Source organism: Chelmon rostratus, chromosome 15, assembly GCF_017976325.1.
Source record: "Chelmon rostratus isolate fCheRos1 chromosome 15, fCheRos1.pri, whole genome shotgun sequence".
Taxonomy (NCBI): Eukaryota; Metazoa; Chordata; class Actinopteri; order Chaetodontiformes; family Chaetodontidae; genus Chelmon; species Chelmon rostratus.
In genome coordinates this window covers 24867627-24884678 of record NC_055672.1, presented here as the reverse complement: position 1 = coordinate 24884678, position 17052 = coordinate 24867627, and the positions used below count along the sequence as shown (strand labels likewise).

General features: G+C 41.2%; 2 protein-coding genes across 3 annotated transcripts in view; one reads left to right on the top strand and one right to left on the bottom strand.

The window, feature by feature from the left end:
- Nucleotides 1-9191, bottom strand: part of eipr1 (EARP complex and GARP complex interacting protein 1) — a 70709-nt gene extending 61518 nt beyond the window's left edge. Inside the window, exons 1-2 of the mRNA XM_041953570.1 lie at nt 9046-9191; nt 8727-8810 (exon numbers count right to left, since the gene is read on the bottom strand). Coding sequence (XP_041809504.1) covers nt 8727-8810; nt 9046-9087 — 126 coding nt within the window. The 5' untranslated portion in view covers nt 9088-9191. The remainder of the gene's footprint in view (nt 1-8726; nt 8811-9045) is intronic.
- A 192-nt stretch (nt 9192-9383) lies between these two features.
- The window catches only part of trappc12 (trafficking protein particle complex subunit 12), a 47932-nt gene continuing 40263 nt past the window's right edge, over nt 9384-17052 (top strand). Inside the window, exons 1-3 of one of the 2 annotated variants that reach the window (XM_041953527.1) lie at nt 9384-9403; nt 9884-11200; nt 12966-13082. In XM_041953527.1, the coding sequence (XP_041809461.1) occupies nt 9893-11200; nt 12966-13082 (1425 nt within the window). In that variant the 5' untranslated portion in view covers nt 9384-9403; nt 9884-9892. The remainder of the gene's footprint in view (nt 9404-9883; nt 11201-12965; nt 13083-17052) is intronic. The other variant, XM_041953525.1, reaches the window with a different exon arrangement.

The following is a 17052-nucleotide window of genomic DNA, read 5'->3' as shown; positions in this document are numbered from 1 at the left end:
TCCAAAGATGCATACCAAGAACTTCTCAACAGTTATGGCTAAACTACTACATGCCATAAGACACCAGAAATACCTATGGGTTTCTTTGATCCTGTGTAATGCTGAGGCCTTGGCTGCACTTGAAAACACATCAACAGCTGTCTAAACAGCACACAAGTCCAACAAACAAGCTCAACTTTTATCCATAAGAAGTTAATAGAAAGTCCTTCTCTCTTTTCATTAGATGGAAATCTATTCTATGAGGGCCCTCGACTGAATGCAGTTCAGGGCCTACAATGCAGTAAAACAGTGAGGGCCTCAAGGTTTGATCAGACAATTAATGGTGGTTTCTCCCATAAGAGAGACACTTACAGCACCTTGGGGGACTGTTAATGGGGTTGCTCCGGACAATAACTCCTGCTAGTCACTTCCACTCCCCTTGCCTGTACTACTTTTACAGGTTAAACAAGAGGATGAAAGGAGGGAGTGTGAGGATGAGGAGGAGAAGAGCATCGGTGCAGCAGCATCCTTCAGCCTCCTCAAAGTCAGCTAGCTGGCTATTAACCTTGGGTTGGACTGCATCAAGCAAAAAATTATTACGCAAAGTTATAATTTTATGGTGGTGGGGGAGCAGTACAAATAAATTCAGGCTGGCGGGACAGGGTAATTGGAGGGCCTAGTAATAGGGTCCCCACAAATGAACCCAGGTGTGAGGGAAGAGAGAAGTTCCAGCCCTCCTCCACCAAGTGATTTATCCCTCATTCTTCCAGTCCTGGGGAGTGACTCATAGCCTTCAGCCACTTGGGCACCCAGCCCAGCACTTTTAATTATGATCCGATGGTGTGAGGAATTGAGGCAGGGAGGAGGAGGAGAGGAGGGAGATTGGGAAGAGGCGTAAGGGGGGGATAAAACCAAGCTGGCTCATGGCCCCCACTTCAGGGGCCTCTCCACTAAAGCTCTTTAGCCACACAGATGACAGTAAGCGGGGCAGAGGAGCGGCGAGCGGGTGAGAGGGGCCAAGCTCGGGCGCTTTATCTTGTTACCAGCTTTAAATGCCATGCCGACGCGCCCTCTGATTTGTCATTCCAGCTATTGGTATCTGAGGGATTTGAGAGGTGCTCTGCGAGTTAAGAGAGACATTTCCACCCAGCATTTTGCTTAATGGGAGGTGGAGAGGCCAGCAGGCTTATGGAGACAGCAGGCGGTAGCAGGGCTGAAATGCCAATTGAAAAAATATTTCACATTGCAAGTTCAAACTTAGATGATGAGCTGACCAATTTTGGACAGCAAACTTATGCCGTGTGGAAACCACTTCATGAATAAAATGGACTGCACTGAGTGAGCCTGTGATCCCAAGCAGATTTTACAGCTCTGAATGCTCTTTGACATTTATATCAGAAAACAAAGTTGAAGAGAGTAACACATATTTTTGACAATCTTCCTACATGAGTTTTACATGGTTTTGAATTGTTTAGGTAAATAACTTGAGGATAACAACACATTAAATACCTTTACACTTTATAATAAAACTGGTCTTGCATGTTCTTTGCATGCCACTGCTAGATGGGTCTAAAAAAATCTTTATCTGTGTGATACTGTATGACAGTAACTTTGATTAGCACGTAATGAATGAGTGGTGAATTGTGGCGCTATGATGTAAATGGATGCAAATAATTTTCATAACATTCAAGTTTTGTATGTTAAGCAGAACAAAAAAAGTTTAGCTGTAGCCAGGGGCAGAGCTAGAAAAATGTTTATGGGGTGGCGAGAAGGGGGCAGGCATTTTTGAGGGGTGGCAACATGACAGATGTACATATACTGAACTTAATAGTTTGATGAAATAGTTTGTACATACTACATAAGGGCACAGGCTGCATACAGACAAACTTAATCTCATTTGAAGTTTCATGTGAAACACTTCAAAGAGTACAGTACTTATTAGGAGACAGAAGTATGGTAACACTACAGTAGGTGGGGCATTATCACAGGAAAGGCATTAAAGGAAGCAAACAGTTTTTGACTGTGTCAGAGTGGCAGCGTTGCAGGCAGCATTTGTACAAGAAGAAACTAGTCAGAGAAAAACTTACCCAAGAAGATCGATGGACTGAGCTGCACTAAGGTGAGCATAAAGACACTGTGTGGAAATAAACAGGTCCTGGCACTCAAACAAGGTACTGGACATCACTTTTATTCTTTACTGAGAACACACATTCTCTCCATTTCTCCCTCTGTAGTTTGAACATTTTTTTGATGGATGGGTTGTTTACTGATTATTTTTGATGCTGTATTTTCTTCACTGACAACATTATTTTGTGAGTTGGTTCATACAGGGCCTTTCTGGACAGTTTTATAATGTACATACAAAAAACAACAATAACAACACTGCTTCCTGTTCAGCACGATTTACACCATTTACACCAGTGTGGAATTTTAAACTTTTTTTCTCACATTAGGTTTTATTAAAGGTGATATCAGATTTTCTCAGTTGCCAAAACAAAGATATAAATACAGAAAAAAAAGAAAAAAGTGCAGATTCTGTTGAGGTCATCATTTTAAGACCTTTGTAAAGCCTCACCAGTGAGCATAACATGAAGTTGGCATGCCTATAACAGCTGAACGTGGTGATTTCCATGCTGCTCTTCACAAATGTATCCAGATCTGACGCTTTTGTGCGTTGATTCAATGCTGAGTGCAGCCAAACTCAATAGTCTCTTTTCTGTCTGGAAAAATGCCGACATGCAAAACAGTAAGCTGCATCTTTTGATTGTGAGTTTTCTAACCAGGGATGAAGTTTGTACCAGTCGCTGCAGAAGCTTCTTCTGGCTCCTCCCTGGGGGGTCTGAGGGAAACTGTCTCGCATTGGCTGCGCTGGTACCTCAAATCTGGACTTGGATACGTCTAGAAGATGGAGAGGAGGAACGATTGAAAGTGCATTACATCTGAACTAATTATACAATATAACAACGAGTAAAAACATAATCAATCATAACCATCAGACTGTGTTAACATACACTAGCATTTTAGCCTGGGAGAGTATTTTTAGGCTCATTTGTTAAATTTTGGAATTTAACCTGGTCAATATATCTAAAACAAATTGTACACAAAATATTAAAGCTCTGTCCCCATCTCACTACACATTCACAATTTTCCCACAAGAAAAAAAAATTGCAGATGCTACCTTTCCCCTCATTTCTGTAAGATTCAAAGTCATTTCACTGTGTTTTACAGACAGTGAATCAACAGAGGCTTTTGTAGCCTACTTTACACCGAAAGCCTCAAAACTAGCTAATAATACATGCATAGTAGCAAAACAGCGTTCTTCAACCTGATTGTCTCAAAATCAGCATTGCGACTATACTGGCACTGTGCTTTAACTATAATTACATTTCTTGATAGATAGACATTTCGATAGTTGCTCAGTTTTTACCTCAGTCTCTTACTGTGCCTGCGCTGCAGCCGCTCGCTGCCGCTCCGGCCTCATCTCGTGCTGCATTCACTGCAGTCAGACATTGGAGTTCCTCAATCGTAAATGTCAAATTCGTCGCTGCAAATTGGGGTGGCAAGGCTTTCTTTTAGGGTGGCATTTGCCACCCTGTGCCTTCTGGGGGTAGATCCGCCCATGGCTGTAGCAGCAGCACTGTCTCTCCCACTGCCTCCTGGATATCACTTGAAGAATTCTGTGTCTTTTGTGTATCATTGTAGCGTTTGCACAACGCTAACGCTACAATGAGGACAACAGCGCACAATATGGGACAGTCAATCCTTGAATAGCCGTTCACGGTAGACCAATCAGTAGCGCACATGAAAAGTGATGACACACACCTAGCCTTTTGGTGCATAAAGGGGCATGACAATTGTCTGTTTGGATGTTACAAAAAAATTTAATTTGAATGGGTCTTCATACACTGTTGTTAAACAAGCACTTGCCAAAGCACTTCTTTGAAGCATACTGTGCCCTTGATAGACTTTTGATGCAGGGCTTCTCCAAGCACACCTGTTATTTTGGTATGTGCAGCTGAACAAAAGGGCTCGGTATAGGTGAATATGGACAATGGCTCAACAAATGAAGAATCAGCTCCTCCACGATTCCAATCATGTTGTTTTCTGAATGGTGCAGAGCATCATAATGTGAAGACACAGCATCACAAATCTACAGCCAAAGACAGATGGCATCTTTTTAACAGTTAATTAGTACAATGATGATAGAAACAAATAATAAAAAATGTCTTGAGGACATTTATAGGATTGCTGTCCTCATAGGAAAAAGCAGCTGTGGATAACAGATACTGATTAATAAATGCAGACTGATTTACCAGGCTGCCTGCTTTCACCACAGTAATCACATGATGTTGATTTAAGCACATCCACTGGTTGGAGAGTGTTTAATCAGAATGGTATATTTAGATTTTAAGCATTATTCTGTTATTACTGCACATTTGCTCCATGTATTTAGTTTGCTCTTGTTGGCAAAATCACCAAAGTGGCAGCTGAGTGGCATTGCACCGAAACAGACAGACCTAAAATGAAAGATTAAAACAACTTACTTTGCATTGCATTTTTAAGCCTCTCCTACCACCTCTGCACCACTCTACACTAACCACCAAAATATGCCAATTTCAAGGTCAAGAAAATAAGGTCTGAGCGTCACTTGAACCGGTAGTTCACAAAAGCAGGGCCCACTGACTTTGTCTTCAAGTGTATCCACATTAAATATACAAATCGGTATCTTAATTAGTATTATTAGTATTTACGAGAAAAAGTTGGATTGTGCACTCCTACTTTCAACCAGTGCAATCCACATGACAAAACTGCACTGTGTATAGTGGCCTTAAAGCAATCAGACCAATGAATAAATGAGCAACAAGCACCTTCATTACTACATAAATCTAATAATTGTTTACAGTACTGTTGAAGAATTTACATCTCTGTTTTTTGTGTTGAAGCTCTGTGGGCATGCCAGAGTGGAAAGTGTGAAGATGGGTATATTAAACTACACACAGTGTGTAATGGCAAATCACACAGATCGAGTGGGATGTATTGTCACCATTGCTCTTGGAAAATGATAATGATAATAACTGTGATGCCAACAGTTTTCACTTTTTTTTTTTCGTTTTATTGTTCAAGCATCAGATTAATTAAATCTGAAAATAATAGTTAGTTGTAGCCCTTTAATAATCTACACCATTAATCAAGCAAAAATGGCTAATATTTGATGGTTCCAACTTCTCAAATGTGAAGATTTGCTGCTTTTGAAATATACAATTGATTCATTTAGGGCTAAAATAAACAATTACTATTTGATTAATTATTCAGTAGAGTCTCTTTGTGAACTAATAGTTGTCAGAAATACCCATGACAACTTCCAAAATTCCCAAAACGTCTTTTTTTCATTTTAATTTTCATCTTGATTGCTCAGTTCAAGTAAGATATTCAGTGAACAATAAAACAAATCAGAGAAAAGTAGGAAATCCGCACAAGTAAAAGGTTGGAAGCAGCGAATATTTGGCATTGTTTTCTTAACAATTAATTGATCATCAAACTAATTTTTCTTTTCCGATTATGTTGTTCTTATTAATGATAGTTTTTCAAATCTTTTTCATGTTGGTGTAACAAAAATAGGCCCTGATTTGCAGTTGTTTGAGTCTGTATGGTTCATTTGCTGATTTTTCCATGAACCTATGAATCTACGATATAAGGCATTCCTTGAAGAAAAACCTATACTCATGGGAAAACACCCTAGGAAAGTGCCACAAAAGTAAAATCTTTTTAGCTCTTTGGGTCTATTTAAATAGCTGCAATGACTTTTTACTATTTGTAGGTCTAAGCCCTATTATAAATGATTACAATACACCTTGACAAAGATAGCACACCATTTCTGCACTCAAAAAAAACAAATGTTGAAGGAGATAACAAATAAATCTCTGAACCAATACCAGAAACTTAGGTTTTAGGCCAAAATTAAGTGTTGAATTTCTTCAGTACTTCTGAATTGGTCCCCACAATCTCATGTCATCATGTCGACCCATATCATGCTCTCTATTTCCAGAATATTAAAAATCATCTCTCATTTGAATTTAAAAAAACAAAACAAAAAAAATCAAAAACAAGTCTGTCTGTCTCTGTTACATTCCCCCATAGATGCATGACTGATAAAATGTGGTGTGTTTTGCTCTGCATGCACTGTGGGCCTCAGTGCTGGCTCCTCCTCCTCCCTCATGGTATTGGACGGTGAATGTGGGGACCAATCATGATCCATCTAATCTAAAAAAAGTACACCCTGTCTTTTCCTAAACAATTTTCCTTTACGTTGGTGGAAAACATTGTGAGGTCAAGGAAAGATGTTGAGGAGAATTCATAAGGACTTAGGAAAACACAACCAGGAGGATCCAATTGCTCCACCATCGTAGGTTGTGTGTCAGAGGGGAACGAGCGGTCGGCCATCATGGACTTTGTGGACTGGTGTGAGCGCAACCACTTGTGATTCAACACCGGTAAGATGAAGGAGATGGTGGTTGACACTACCACACTCACCAGTGAACATCCAGGGGGAGGACATTGAGACAGTGGACAGTTTCAAGTACCAGTCAACAATAAACTGGACTGGTCCCACAACACTGACGCCCTGTACAAGAGGGGCCAGAGTTGTCTCCACCATCTGAGGAGACTGAGGTCTTTCGGATTGTGCAAACCCCTGCTCGGGAGTTTTTATGACTCTGTGGTAGCCTCTGCTATCCTCTACGCTGTCGTCTGCTGGGCCCCGGGCAGCACTGAGAGGGACAGGAAGAGACTAAACAAGCTGATCAGGAGGGCCAGCTCTGTCCTGGGCTGCCCACTGGACTCTGTGGAGGAGGTGGGTGAGAGGAGGCTGTTGACCAAGCTCACAGCCATCATGGACAACAGCTCTCACCCACTGCACCGGACTGTAGAGGACCTGAGCAGCCCTTTCAGTGGCCGACTGAGGCACCCTTAGTGCAGGAAGGAGCGCGACACCGCAGGTGAGCATGCATGCACACTGTGGTCTCACAGTTGCAGACATCACACCCCCAGGCCTTCCTCCGCATCTCTGGAGATTTTCAATCATGCTTCCCTGTCCTCAACTCTCCCCACCTTCACTCAGTATGTCAAATGCCACACCACAGACAATAAAACACTGGATTAACTGTATGCAAACACCAAGGATGCTTACAGCTCTTCACCCCTCCCCCCACTGGGCAGATCTGATCAAACCTACTGAATGAGAAGAAGAGGGTTTTTAAGTCTAAGTTTGCATACTGACCAGGCATTGGCGTGGAAGAAGCTATCATCTACCTGCTCCATCGCTCTCTTTCCCACCTGGGACTTGACTTCTCCAGTGCTTTCAACACAATCCATCACTGCTGAGGAGGAAGCTGGAAGGAGCTGGAGTAGACTGTCACCTGGCTGCATGGACCATTGACTACCTCACCAACAGACCACAGTATGTGAGGCTTTGCGACTGTGTGTCAGATGTGGCAGTTTGCTGTGCTCTCTCCTTTCCTCTTCACCCTCTACACAGATACAACACAACCAGCTGCCACCTCCAGAAGTTCTCTGATGATACAGCCATCATCGGATGTGTATTGGGAATACAGGGAAGTCGTCACTAACTTTGTCGACTGGTGTGGACTAAACCATCTGCACTTCAATGCTGGCAAGACCAAGGAGATGGTGATTAGTTTCCGCAGGAAAGCACCACTGACTACACCAGTGTGCATCCAGGGTCTGGACATTAAGATTGTGGAGGAGTACAATACCTGGGTGTACACCTCAACAATAAACTGGACTGGTCCATGATCTTCTAAGAAGACTGAGGTCCTTTGGAGTATGTAGGACATTACTGAGGACTTTCTATGACTCTGTGGTAGGACTCTGCAGTCTTTTAGGCAGTGGTCTACTGGGGCTGTGGAAGATCTGAGAGGGACAGAAAGAAACTCAATAAACAGGTCAGGAGAGCTGGCTCTGTCCTGGACTGCCCTCTGGACACCACTGAGGATGTATTTGAGAGGAGTTAGCCAAGATGACATTGATCACGGACAACCCTTCCCACCCCCTGCATGACACAGTGGGGGCCCTCAACAGCTCCTTTAGGAACAGACTGCTAACACTCTGCAAATAGGAACGCTACCGCGGGTCCTTTATTCCATCAGCTGTCAGGTTATTCAACTCCAGCATCACTTAACATAAGACTGTGTTGATGTTGTTTGCCAAATAATCTGTTGTTTTTCACTCGTCATTTATGCCAACATACGCTCATCTCCTTACATGTTGTGCAATATTACATAGCATTTACTGTTTTGTATATTTCATTTCATTCTTCTGTGCAATAGTAGTAACACTATTTATAGTTATTTTTAATCTGAAGGCAGCATACATTGTTTTTTTCCCACAGCTAGTGGGGCAATACGAGTTTTTACACTTTTTTAATATATTTTTTCTATATATATATATAGAAATATATATACATATATAGTCTACTTTTTATTTTGTATTTTTTTTCCCCGAATGTTCTCTATCTCTGCTGCTATTTTTCTTCCCACTGCTGTTATATGCTGCTGTAATGCCCAAATTTCCCCAGCTGGGCTTAAATAAAGTTTTATCTTATCTTATCTTATCTTATGAACTAAATGAGCAGAAAAGTTGATGCCTGTTGTCTCCACTTGTGTACAACTTCCTATCCGTCAGGGTTATATATATGGTAAGAGAGGTCTGCCATGAACTGCCTTTCTTACCTGGTTGTCAAATTTGAGTGACTGTGTGCCCACAAGGAAACGAATGGCATCAGTTTCAGCTGTTTGGGCAGTCAGTGCTCGTGCCTGGAAAAGAGTTTATCCATTAACATACATCAACACGTTTTCGGGAATAGAATAGAATCGAATATGAAAACAACTAGTTAATATAGTGACACGTTCTTCTGTGTAGACTAACAGCATGGCGTACACTAAAATCTCTAAGTACTGCCAATAGGACGTTTACAATATAACAGTTAGGATTCACTCACACATAGGTAATTAGTGATGAATGATGTAATAGTGCAACAGTAAAGACTACCTGAAATTCGAGCCCATAAATAACAGGAGCGTCGTCCTCCATTTTGCAGTTTGTTGCAAAAGTCAGCGCTCTCTAATCTTAAAAAAACGATCGTCTTTCGATGAAAACACTTCAAAATATTGTAACTGCGCTACATACATCAAAACATTAATACAGCACTTCCGCGATTTAAAAAAGGAAGCGTACGACGAAAATACGTAAGAACAATCGCGCAACGTAGTATACGCTTTTAAAAATACGTGAAAGAAGTCAAGAATACCAAAGTAAATGGCGGCATGAGATTTGTCTGCTCTGGAATACCGTACATGTAGCTAGAGGTGCGCATGCGCACCAGAGTTGTATCTGTCAGTACAGTAAGGTAAGGAAACAACCGTATTTGTGTTTCAGTTTATTATTTGTTGTCTGTCATTGCGTAGTGATATGGAAAACAGGATAGTATGTTCAGTGCCTTTTTAAGTGTAGACAGCTATTAGTGAAGAATGTGCTAGACATTTGTAACCAACTGTTAAGGTAAGTTAGCGTATTATAGCCAATCGGCTAATGTAGCATTAGCAAGGTATCAGCCAGTACCAGTAACAGACAACAATCCTTCGATATCTCCGGTAACGGTTCATATGCGATTTAGTGCATAAATAAAATGCGAGAAACTGACTCGTTCTCTGTTGCTGTAGTTTAAAGCTGACGATAAGCGCTTGTAAAAATAGCGTTTTCTTACATTGACAGGAAGTTTCTAAGAGATTATATAGCGTTATAGTGTTGTAAAACACAGAATATTGCTCCTTGACTGTTGATGTTATGTTAAAGTATTGTGTCATTTTTGCTGTGTTTAATTTTCAAGGGCAGTAAGATGGATAGTGGGGAGGCTCTTGCTCAACGGCCAGTAACCTTGGACATCACAATGGAAGATGTAACCAAGGAAGCCCCGGACCCTCCAGAGCCAACCACCAGTCAGACACCTTCCAGAGACAACCGTGTTACTCAGGAAGATAGCATCGACCTTGGTGGGGAGTTCGCCACTCCCCAAGAAGACAGCAGCGCTACACCTTCAGAGAGCCTGATGGACAAGCTTAACGACCAGATGATGGAGAGTGTCATGATTTCTGACTCACCCAATAACAGTGAGGAGGAAGATGTTGCTCCCATTGACTCCTTTCTTGATGGAGGAGAGGAGGAGGAGAATTCACTAGAAATGTCAGGTGAAAAAGAGGAACAAAGTGAAATTCGGCAGAACACAACTGAGATTAAAGTTTCAGTGGAGGAACAGGACAAAGGTGGTCCTGAGGAAAAAGTTGAAGACAACATAAAGGACCAGACAGAGCAAATCACAGCCAGTGTTTCACCTCGAGATGACATACAGAGCCCATCTGGTCTTAAAAGACAGGAACCAGCTCCACAAGAAGCTAAAGGGACACACCCAAAAGACGAGCCTGTTCCAGTGTGTACCATATTCAGCCAGGGCACCCAGCCAAAGTCTCTAGTGCCTGATGGCTTCCAGCCCACCCTCATCAAGTCCCCCAGCTTTAGCATGGGTAGTGGTGGGGGAAGCACTGAGGCTGTAACCCCTAGCAAGTTGATGGCCCCCCTCGTGTGCCAGCCCAGCCCCAGTCTCAGTAAGTTCTTCACTGACAATGGACAGGCCAACCCAGCCTCTGACTTTTTTGATTCCTTTACGGCCCCCTCCTCTTTTATCTCTGTTTCAAACCCAAATGCTGAGATCTCTCCTGGCCCCAGCCCAGTGGCCATAGCCCCCACACCTGATCACCAGCTCTCTTCCACCTCCTCCTCCATCTCTACCCCCGGAGGAACTTTGGACTCTTGTGCTCCCACCCCTAGTTCAGTCTTTGTCCATGCCCCAACCGAATCCACCACCAAGCCCCCCAAAAATCCCCCCCAAGCTGTCTCAGCTCCATCTCAAGCCCTTTCCCCAGCTACTCAGCCACAGCCCTTCAACCAGCTCCAGGCTGTGTTCTCAGGCAGTGATGACCCATTTGCAACAGCACTGAGCCTGAGTGAGGTTGATAGGCGCCATGATGCCTGGCTGCCATCTGAGGAGACTAGGAAGGTGTTGATCTCTGTGGCCACCCAGCACTGTAACCCAGCCTATGTAGAGACCAACAGACTCACCATGCCTGGACTCAAGTTTGACAACCTGCAGGTAGAGCAAGAACTGTGGCAGTCAAATGCTTACCATATAGCTTGTCTTTAGAAAGAACTTGGAGCATTTTCAAAATAATCCTGATGATGATGTCATCTGATGATGTCTTTTGATTTTGACCATTCCTTTTGAAATTCTGTCTTTTGCAAGGCTCCTAACTTTGTGTAAGTCCGATACTAAATCACTGGAGTAGTCAGTAGGAACATAACAACAACAACAACAACACATACTACGAAAACAATTACTGTTTCTTCTTAGGATATGTAATGAAACTAGGATTTTTGGTAATTTTTGTGCATGACTGTGTTGTTAAAATTGAAGCAAAGAAGCAAATTTAACTAGAATGTTAATTTTGGGGTAGAATTGTATGAAGGGTTACACATTTGTGCATGTTGGCAGTATGCACAACGTTTCCAACTTTGGTTGCAGTCCAGTTTAGCATTACATAGGTCTGACCTGTAGGTTAATGACGCCATGCCTTCAAAAATTACTAACAAATTACAGACAAAAACAGAAAGTTTTGTTTACTTCCATCATTCACACCAAGCATTATTGATGTGAATGCCTCTAGCCCAAAATGCCCATCACAAATGTTAAGAGCCCATGGCGTCACTGTCAATTGCTTTGTTTGCTCTACCACTCATCTAAGGCCCACAACTATATAATTTATGTTCATATAAAACAGAGAACATCTGCACTTTTAAGAAGCTCAGACCTGTTTTGCCATTTTTTATCAACCATATCAATAATTGAAATTGCAGCAAACTAATTTTCAGATTAAGATCAGCTCATCAATTAGTTGATTAATTGTTTCATTTCTTAAAGATATTAGGTTGGTCACAGCACTCAATTGTAATCAGAATGCTTGGACACATTTACTATGACCACCTGCTAGAACCTAAGGTAACAACCTTCTTGTTAAGGATGGAAGGTTGACAAAGCATGTTTTTGTACTCATTTTGTGTGTTTTTTTAAAAATATTGCAGTAATACTGAAAAATCATTCTGCCTTCACGCTGACCTGTTATGGCAAGAAATCTATCAGCCATAGGTCCCACCTTGATCATTATCATCTGTTAAACACATTTTAACTACCACAATATTCTTTTGTCTGTCACAGAATGACAGTAGTTTCAGTCAGACCTTTTCTCCTTCTCTGACACAGTATAGTGTCAAGGCAGTTGTCTGTAAGCATAATTACATACGCCCTTCCTTGTTCCAGGGTCACTGTATCATGTTTTTTTCATAGACATTCTCTGAGCTCTCTGAAGAGACACACTAATTCATATTAACAACCCAGATTAAACATGAGTTTACTTATTTATTCAATTGAATCTCATGGTATGTAATCCACCGCTCAGCTCAGATTGTGATTACTATCCCCTCCGAATGTGTTTGAATGCCTACCTAAATAGATAAATAAAAAAGGAATTTTTCCCATCATCTTTGTGTTATTACCCACTAAGAGACAGTTTTCAGCAAGCAAATTAGATCCACACTAAAGCTCGATTAAAGAGAGCTTTTCTGCAGTCTGTTTTTATACTGTTCATATCTGGGCTGTTTTATTGATTATAATTCTGTCCAAATCTGGGGATGCCCACATAATTTCCATTCTACTTTATTTAATTTCGAGTAATTATCAATAACAAATCCAAATCCAATATTTTTAAATATGTAAATACCAGCATGACAACTCTTAGTTCTCTTGCTTGTACAGTGTTATGTTCTTTTGCCAGTATTAAATGTATGTGTGTGTTTCGCTGCAGGGCGATGCTGTAAAAGACGTAATGCTTCGTTTCCTGGGAGAACAGGCAGCAATGAAGCGTCAGGTCCTCACTGCCAACTCTGTGGAACAGTCCTTCACAGGCCTCAAACAACTCATCGTAAGTCATTGAGTACTTTTTGTTTTTCATGTTCACTTCATACACTGTTTTCATTAACCTCCATGAACCAGTAACAAGCTGGTTGATTTTGAGCTGAGGAGCACATTTGACTGCATCTCCCAGTCAGGGTTTCCATGAGAAAAAAATTGGTGCTGGTCAATGTGGAAGATTTCAGTGTCCAAGACAAATGGGAGAAATTCTAGTCAAATATTAACTGTGACCATGGACTCTATTTTCCCATGTTTTTGTGTCTAACATATGGAGACAATAGTTTTTAAATTGGTTTAGTATTGAGCGGCATTGCTCCAATCAACAGCCACAAAATGTGCTGCAATGTAAGGCTGTCATCAAATATTCCAAATTCAAATTTTTTTGGGATTGTAAAAAAAAAAAAAAAATCAATACATTTGATTGTGAAAATTTAATAAAATAATAACCATCTCGGCCACTGAATGCACCATATGACGGACAGGAGTCATAAAACCAGAGCTTCTGTTATCCAGTAATTCATGTTTTTTTGTTGTTTTACCAGGAAAATCCGTTGAAGTTGAAATATTCTGGTTGCATGTGCTGGTTTCCCCTCTTCCACTGATTTCTACCCTCTCTCTTGCTCCTCTCCTGATTCATTGCGAGAGTTTATTTCAACCAATCCAGAGTTAGTGATTATTGTTGGAACAATGAAAAGACAAGCCAAGAAAGTTTTGGTGAGTTTTATTTTGCTTTGTTTCATTTGAATAAAGTGTGTTTACGATGAGAAAAATACTTCTTTCTGTGAAAAGAGTCTGGTGGCTGGGGCGAGAGCGATATAACTGCTGTTTCTAATTAAACAAAACAGATCTTACTCATTAGCAAAAAGGTATCTCTGTAGGTCCGTAATGTCCAAACATTTATGATAACAATCCAAGCCTGTCAGTGGCAAAAACTGTGCGCAAATGCCTGGAGGGATTACATTGCAGCCCATTTTATGGCTGCCGGTGTTCTTGTTCAATACTGGATAAACTTCAAAAGTTGTTGTTTCCATTAGGCACTTGGGCACAAAAACATTGAAAATATGGTGCATAATCAGATAATGGAATTCCTCCCATTTGGCCGGGACATTAAATTTTCCAGGACATGTTGACCGGCACCAAACTGGAAACTGCACGCACAACGTCCCTTGATTGAAAATTAAATGTTAGTCAGGATGAAACAAATGCATAATTCAGCAACATGGTACAGGACATTATTTTATTTGTTTATTTTGTGTGTAGGTAAGTAGATCTTTTGAAAAACATGTTTATGTTGAAACAATAAGTAGTGTGTCTCTTGTGTGGCTTTTCCCTCTTGTGGACATAATGCCCAATAATAGATATTCAAATGGTTCCAATTTATGTGTTTTTTTCTAAACTTCATTTTTGGCCAATTTTGACAGCTCTACGGCAATTCAATTTTATTAATGTATTTATATAGCGCCAAATCACAACCAAGGTTGTCTCAGGACACTTTACATATAGAGCAGGTACAGACCAAACTCTTTATCTACAGAAACCCAACAAATGAGTAAGCACTTGGCGACAGTGGTGAGGAAAAACTTCCTTTTAGGAGGCAGAAACCTCGAGCAGAACCAGGCTCTGGGTGGGCGGCCATCTGCTTCGACCGGTTGGGTGGGTGAGAGAGAGATATATATAGAGATATAGAGAGAGGAAGAAATCACAGTTTTGACAGCTGTAATAGATTTATAGGTATACAACGTCCATATGGCATGGTACATGTCTATGTGATATATTTATGTATGTGATGTATTAACATATTAATAGCAGATAGTATATGAACATAGAACGGCACTAATGATCTAAGTTCTAGAAGTTGCAGTGGATGTCCTGCAGGTGAACTCAGTAGTCCAGGCTCAGCCTCTCTCCCTTCAGACCTGCGAGACGAGAAAGCACAAAGACTCAGTAACATGCCTTAATAGGACAGGAACGCATACAGATGGAGAGGGAGAGAAGAACAGAGGTTTGGGTGTCATTGGAAGTCCCTCGGCAGCCTGATCGTATGGCAGCATAGCTCGGGGCTGGTCCAAGACAAGCCTGAGCCAGTCCTAAATGTAGGCTTTATCAAAGAGGAAAGTTTTGAGCCTGCTCTTAAATGTAGAGAGGGTGTCTGCCTCCCGGACAATAGCTGGAAGATGGTTCCACAGAAGAGGAGCTTGATAACTAAAGGCTCTGGCTCCCATTCTGGTTTTAGAGACTTTAGGAACCACCAGTAACCCTGCATTCTGGGATCACAATGTTCTACTGGGGTAATTGGGTACTATAAGTTCTTTAAGATAAGATGGTGCCTGACCATTTAATGCTTTGTAGGTAAGGAGAAGGATTTTAAATTCTATTCGAGATTTTACAGGCAGCCAGTGTAGCGCGGCTAATATCGGAGAAATATGATCTCTTTTCCTGGTCTTTGTCAGAACATGTGCCGCAGCATTCTGGATTAGTTGGAGAGTATTTAGCAAAGAATTGGGACATCCTGATAGTAAGGAATTGCAATAATCCAGCCTTGAAGTAACAAATGCGTGGAATAGTTTTTCTGCTTCATTTTAAGACAGGAAGTGTCTAATTTTTACAGTCTTACGTAGGTGGAAACAGTCCTTAAAATTAGTTTTACGTGGGAGTTAAATTACATATCCTGACTCCCAGATTCCTTTCTGTTGTACTGGGGGCCAGCGCTATGCCATCCATAGTTACTATCTCATCGGATAGTGAGTTTCTAAGGTGTTTAGGCCCAAATACGATAACTTCAGTTTTGAAAAAAAGTTGCAGGTCATCCAGGTCTTTATTTCCTTAAGACACACTTGGAGTTTAGTTAATTGATTGGTCTCCTCTGGCTTCATTGATAAATATAGCTGAGTATCATCAGCATAACAGTGAAAATTTATGGAATGTTTCCTGATTATGTTGCCTAGAGGAAGCATAGAGTGAAAAGGATCGGTCCAAGCACAGAACCCTGCAGAACTCCGTGACTTGCTTTAGTGTACATAGAGGAGTCATCATTAACCTGTACGAACTGAAATCGTTCTGAGAAGTAGGATTTAAACCAGCTTAATGCAGTTCCCTTGATGCCAATGAGGTGTTCCAGTCTCAGTAATAGGATACCATGGTCAATAGTGTCAAATGGGGCAGATCTCGTAATGCCAGTACAGAGACGAGTCCTTTGTCTGATGCAACTAGAAGGTTGTTTGTGACTTTAAACAGTGCTGTCTCTGTGCTATGATGCACTCTAAATCCTGACTGGAAATCCTCATATAAACTATTGTTAAAAGTTGCAGCTGATTAGCAACTGCTTTCTCAAGGATTTTAGAGAGTAAGGGTCGGTTAGATATAGGTCTGTAGTTGGCTAAGACCCCTGGATCAAGAGTAGGCTTTTTGAGGAGAGGTTTTATTACAGCTACTTTAAAGAACTGTGGTACATAGTCTGTTGACAGAGACAGGTTGATCATGTCTAATCATGTAAGATCCAGTTAAGAGAAAACATCTTTAAACAGTTTGGTCTGGATGGTATCTAAGACACAGGTTGATGATTTTGATGAGGAAATTGTTGAAATTAGTTTGTGAAGCTTGACAGGAGAGAAGCTGTCTAAAAATACGACCGGTTTAACAGCTACTGCTATGGTTTCTGTATTTGAAGATCAATTAGTACCCACTGAGGGCAGTAGTTGCTGAATTCTGTCTCTAATGGTTAGAATTTTATCATTAAAGAAACTCATGAAGTCGTTTCTACTGAGGGTTAAGGGAATACATGGTTCAATGGAATTTTGGCTCTCTGTCAGCCTGGCTACAGTGCTGAAGAGAAACCTCGGATTGTTTTTATTTTCCTCTATTCGTGAAGAGTAATAGGCTGCTCTGGCTGTTCTTGCCAGGTGAGATTAAATACTTCTCGATAGGTGGAACGCCATTTCCTTTGAAGTTGTCATGATGTTTGCTTCAAATTGCGAGTTTTG